The 6000-nt window shown below is 48.0% G+C and overlaps 1 protein-coding gene across 3 annotated transcripts in view; it reads right to left on the reverse strand.

Moving 5' to 3' along the window:
* Window positions 1-6000, reverse strand: part of gria3b (glutamate receptor, ionotropic, AMPA 3b) — a 67498-nt gene that overhangs the window by 55722 nt on the left and 5776 nt on the right. For all 3 annotated transcript variants that reach the window (XM_056600602.1, XM_056600600.1, XM_056600601.1), the window contains exon 3: window positions 3318-3557. In XM_056600602.1, the coding sequence (XP_056456577.1) occupies window positions 3318-3557 (240 nt within the window). The remainder of the gene's footprint in view (window positions 1-3317; window positions 3558-6000) is intronic.

A 6000-nucleotide genomic window follows, 5' to 3' on the forward strand; every position in this document is an offset into this window, starting at 1 on the left:
AACTATGAATCAAACAGAAGGCTAGCGAGTCTATTGTTTACTCATTTATCAGTACGGCTTGCAGGGAATGTCAGAAATAAGGCTGGTAAACATGTTGATGCCATCTTCTTTTTTTTTTTAAATCTAGTCATGAATAGAAATGCAGAAATTATCAAAAAGCCATTGCTAGTAGATTTGTGTAATATTTTTAAGCCTGCTTATACATGCATAATTTATAAGTATATAATCTAGAAGATAGAGATATAGCTAGATACATAGAAATAGATAGATAGACAGATAGACAGAAAGACTGATAGATGGAGATAGACAGATAGACAGATAGATAGATGGATGGATAGATAGACGGATAGACTGATATAAAAATGGACAGAAGATAAATAGATATATACTAACATACATAGAGCTAGATGGATAGATAGATAGATAGATAGATAGATAGATAGATAGATAGATAGATAGATAGATAGATAGATAGATCACTGGATAGATGGGTAGATAGCTAGACAGATAGATAGATAGCAGCATCAATTTAACCTAATACGCTACAGGTAAAGAACTAAAAATAAGCACCCTCGACCCCCTGCACCTTTCTGCGCGGCACATCTCGGGGTCGGGCCCGGTCCAGACTGAGAGGGAGGCTGGGCTTCCCGATAAGAGGAGCAGAAGCCTCCCTGACACATCTGTCTGCTAGATGAGGCTGGTGTCAGAGCCTCTGCAATGTGTTGGGATGGAGTGCATCAATAAAGGACTCTAATCCCCACCTGGGGGCCCTGTGTCCGTCCTGATCCTGCCAGCATGGGCAGGGTCTTAAACATGGAATAGATTAACTCTCTCATAAGTGATCCTGCTAGCATGGGCAGGGTCTAAAACATGGAATAGATGAACTCTCTCATAAGTGATCCTACTAACATGGGCAGGGACTAAAACATGAAATGATAAATAAACTCTCTAATAATGGATCCTACTAACATCCGCTGGGTCTAAAACACGGATTAAATAAACTCTCTAATACCTGATCCTGTGTCCATGGGCAGCTATCTCAAATATGAAAAATAGAAATGATAGCCCCTTGACATGGGAATGTCAAATAATGGGCTTATCGCCAAAAAATTCATGGTAAATGGACAGGAGAGTGTTGGCAGTTAGACCCGAAGTCAAGTGACGTCAAGCTCCAAACTCCTGGAGATGCTTGAAGTACCGAAAAATAAGTTTGGAAAGCATTTGTTCGCCCTCTCTGGACGCCGTTATGACCTTATGCCCTAGTCAAATGCATTTTCCGCATGACGCACGCTGACTGCTAGAGTCGCCCTATTCTTTTTCTTCTGCTTCTTCTTTTCTTTCTTCATGTTTTTGATTGGTTTCTCTCTTTACACGTCCTCCGAGCTCCATTGTCCGGGTATGACCTGCCAGACAGCAGACCCCATCGTTTTCTGGGGATGGGTAAATGCAAGCCTGGACAGAGCCGCTTGGTTTGTTGAAGGATGTGTACGTGTGTGTATATGTGTCTCCGTGCGCGCGCGTGTGTGTGTATGTGTCTGTCTGTCTATGTGATTGTGCGCACACATGTCGGTTGTGTGTGTGTGTGTGTGTGTGTGTGTGTTGTTAGCATTAGCAAAGCGGAGCTAGGATGAGTGTGCCACACAGAGTGACCTTAATTAACCACATATTATCTCTGAACCGCGGACGCCAGCCCTATGCCCTGGACCCCCGGGGGCCACGTGGGCCAAGATACAACGCATGGAGCGCTGCTCTAAAGCAACACTTCATAATCTGCCCTCCATGAGTCCATGGCAGAGAGGGAGAGAGGGAGAGAGAGAGAGAGAGAGAGAGAGAGAGAGAGAGAGAGAGAGAGAGTGGGGAGGAGAAAGGGAGAGAGGGAGAGAGAGAATGGGGAGGAGGAAGGGAGAGAGGGAGGAATAACGAGAGAGCAATACATTCAGGGGAGGGAGAGAGGGAGAAGAGAGATAGGAGAAGGAGAGAGAAAGAGAGGAGAGCGAAAAAGAGTGTGAGAGAGAGAGAGGGAGAGAGGGAGCGAGTGGCAGAGCATTACTCTTTCTTCTACCGTGTGTGTGTGTGTGTGTGTGTGTGTGAGAGCGATAGAGCAAGAGTGCTGGGGGGAGAGAGGGAAATGGAGGGGGAGGTGAGAGGTGGGGGTCAGGGAGATGAACACAGAGAGCAGGGTGGACAGTATGGAAAAGGCGAGGAGTTTGGTGAGACCGATAAGCGGGCCGGGACCTCTCCATAATGAGATGTTTTGTGCTGCGTAGCGAGAAAAACAGGGAGCTTGCATCTTTGACCGGCCTTTAAGCTTTTCCCTATCTTTAGAGGTGTGCAGTGGCAGAATAGTTTATCCTGTAAACACAATTCATTCATTAGTGTAACCACTCTTTTGGCAGGGGATCTCTAACAAATTGAAGATGCTGTTGGTCGCCATGATTTCTGCATTTAATTTGAAAGATAACGAGCGCCTGTTCTCGTCCAATAAGTCCACGAAGCAAACACTTAAATGCGTTGACAGAATGTCAAACAGTGCTACACCGCAGTATTGTACCCCAACTGTCTTTAGTCAACAAGACCAAGGCAATTGCCGGGAAGTACACACACCCTCCATTAACGCAGCTCAATAAGCAAACCTCGAGGGTAAAAGCGGATCTTCGCGAGGAAGCCATTCTGCGGAGTAACAGCTGTGATATACCTCATTCCATATGAGAGACGAGCCAATATCAGCAACGTGATTAAACAGAAAATCAAGAGACACGAGCCCCCTGACTGTTACAAGCATCCAAAGGTTACGCCTCATGAGGCACAGTGTTGCCAAAGTTTCTCCCGGACTAAGTTTAACTGCAGTTTGCATTATACACCACTGGCACAAGCTGTTTTGTACACACAAGGCAGAAAACAGCGCGCTAAGAACTAAACGAAAGTTAGGGAACTACTGGAAACCCAAAAACGGAAATGAAGAGATCAAACTTGGAGGATGAATATCGGGAAATCTGCTAACCTCTGCTAAGAATTTCACCACATAGACATGCAGAATAGTGAATAATGGAATCTGTTAGTTAAGGTGCTGTAAGGCACCGTCCGTGTCCGAACCCAACTTTTTAAAGTTCGCCCCCGAGGAGGCGTCCATGAGCCGGGTGCCTGCTTTGCGTGCGTGTGTCTTCTGAAGATCAAATCCTACCCTGATAACTAAATACCAAGACACACTGCAACACAACACTCAAGAGCGACTCCGTGAGAGTCGCTGGGTCGGGGGTTCGGTACTTCGATCGCACACGGATAAAAAAAAAAACAGCGCTTGGCCGCTCTCCACCTACCTCGGTCGGTGTCGTACAGGTAGACGAACTTCTGCCACTTGTAATGGGAGAGCAGGCTGAGGACGGAGCCCCGCAGGGCGGGCCGCATCTGGATGACAAACTGCACCTCGTTATCGGTGGGGTAACTGGGCGTGACGAAGGAGGTGTGCAGCGCCCCACAGAAGGAGGTCAGCGTGTTCATGGACTTCTTGTCGTAGAAGCCGAAGATGGCGTACACCCCCCGGGCGAACTGGGAGCAGACTGGAAGCACAGCGGGAGGGAGAGAGGGGGTAGAAAGGGGAAGGAGAGAGGGGAGGGCACACGTGAGTTTTTTGGAGGAGAGATTGACACGAAAGGACAACGAGCATGAGTGCTCACGCGCGTGCGCCCGCGCAAACACATGTCGACAGCCTCGCTGGCTGTCTCTACGGAACTGCACACGCACACACTCAAGCACACACACGCACACACATGCACACATTGACATATGCACCAATAAATATAGAAATGCTGTCTCTCGTTTGATCTCTCTCACACTTTTGACCCACGCACACACACACACACGCACGCGCGCGCACACACACACACACACACACACACACACACACACACACACACACACACACACACACACACACACACACACACACACACACACACACACACACACACACACACACACACACACACACACACACACACACAGACAGACACGTTCAGCCTCCAGGCCAATATGCCCGGTGGATAGGATGATGAAGGGGTGTTCAACCTTAGCATCATGGCCTAAATAAACAGATCTTAACATCAAGTTTGCATGGCCCTTTTCACAGGAATCGTTGTAAAGGAATAATATCAGCTATTGGTGCTGTGGAGATCCGTCTTCCCTCTCTGTCATGTGTTTGTTTCAGTGTTATTAAACATATTTTAATATTGCAATTCTGCTGACATTATATTACATGTTGCAATTTTATTGCCCCCCCGTCCCCCTCTCAGTAATATGAACGGTTTATTAAGAAGCGTCTCAGAAGAGACAATGAAGTGTTGAAGACACTAATAAATCAGAATTGTGTTGCACCGCAACACAAATCACACCAAGGACCTATTTGCCGTCAAAGATCTTTCAGAAACCACCAGATTCTTATGAAAGCCCGCTCACTCTCCCAAGAGAGATCAAGCTAGGGTTCATGTTGTCTGGTGGTTCTAACCTTGCGTGTCCTGATTAAAACATACCTTTCTTCGCTACCGGCTTAACCAAGTAAACACACGCCAACACGGAGAGACAGATATATATGTGGACACACAGCGGAGGAAAGAATCCCTGGTTCAAATGCACACACAAACACACACAAACACACACAAACGGCGAACGAACAACGCACACACTAGACCCTCACACAACACCAACACATTGCACCCCGGTAAGTGAATCAACAGATGGACAGCAGCATTGTGAGGCAGTGCTGCCGGCTGATTGGTCCAATCTCGCACCCTGAATAGGCGCCAGTTGGAGCTCCAGCACTCCGCTCAGGTCCAGTTCCCGTCCACACTCCTTCTTAATGTGGGCCAGTACCGACATGGAAGCTATACTACTGGGAGCACATTTGGCAGCCTTGTTCCTTCAGCTCAGCTGTCCTCTGCTTATTAGGTTGCGTCTCGAACAAGACCAGGCTTCAATGGGATAATATGTCTCTTCTCCCGTTCTTCTGCCAGGCCCTCATCGTCAGTCCCCCCCCCCGACTCCATCCCTCTTGCTCTATCCGCTTCATATCACACCAACTTCTTCCTGCTATCTCGGTAAGTCTCCATCTTCCTCCTCCTCCTCCTCCTCCTCCTCTTCCTCCTCCCCCTCCCCCTATACTCTCCATATATCTGCCCTTGCAGACTTCAACTATTCTTCACCCCCCTCTCCATAAGGCACCCTCTAAGCACCTTTACCTCTCCTTTCTACTCTCTCTTTCTCTCTATCTCTTCGTCGCTCTAGTCTGCCCTCCCTCCCCCCACCCTTGCCGTCTTCTAACCGTAACCCTTACTCCACCTCTTTCTCTCCCTCCCTCCCTCTCTCTCGCCCTCTCTCGCTCAGCCCCATCACCCCACCACCACCCCTCCATCCACCCCCACAGCCCCCACCACCGTCTTACGGCTCTATTCAGGCACTCCTTTTTGTTGCTTCTATACTTCCCTGGACCATCTGGTGGTTCCCTAAAGCACCCAACACGCTCTTTCTTCAAGCATGGCAGTATCTCCTTCCACCTGAGGGCATCTCTCTCTCTTTCTCTCACCTCTTTTCAGAGCTTCTCCCGGCGTAGAGGAAGGGCAAGGAGGGCATCATCATCATCGATGGACGTCGCCCTTGTCCTTCTCTCTCCTATCCTACCACTGCTGTACGTCCGATTTGAACCGTAAATGATCTCCATCCTTGATCAACAACATTAGGTAACCGATGGTGGCTAGTGTGTGTGCTATCTTCATATTTCTCAAATGATTAAGTTGTTCTGTGTGTGCCTGTGTGTCACTTCATATCTCTAATTATTCATATTTACTCACAACGTCCTCAGACATATGGGCACACATAGACATGCACACACACACACACACGCACACAGACATGCACTCACACACACACACACACACACACACACACACACACACACACACACACACACACACACACACATGCCACAGTCAGGCACGCATACACAGACAA

Source organism: Gadus chalcogrammus, chromosome 10, assembly GCF_026213295.1.
Source record: "Gadus chalcogrammus isolate NIFS_2021 chromosome 10, NIFS_Gcha_1.0, whole genome shotgun sequence".
NCBI lineage: Eukaryota > Metazoa > Chordata > Actinopteri > Gadiformes > Gadidae > Gadus > Gadus chalcogrammus.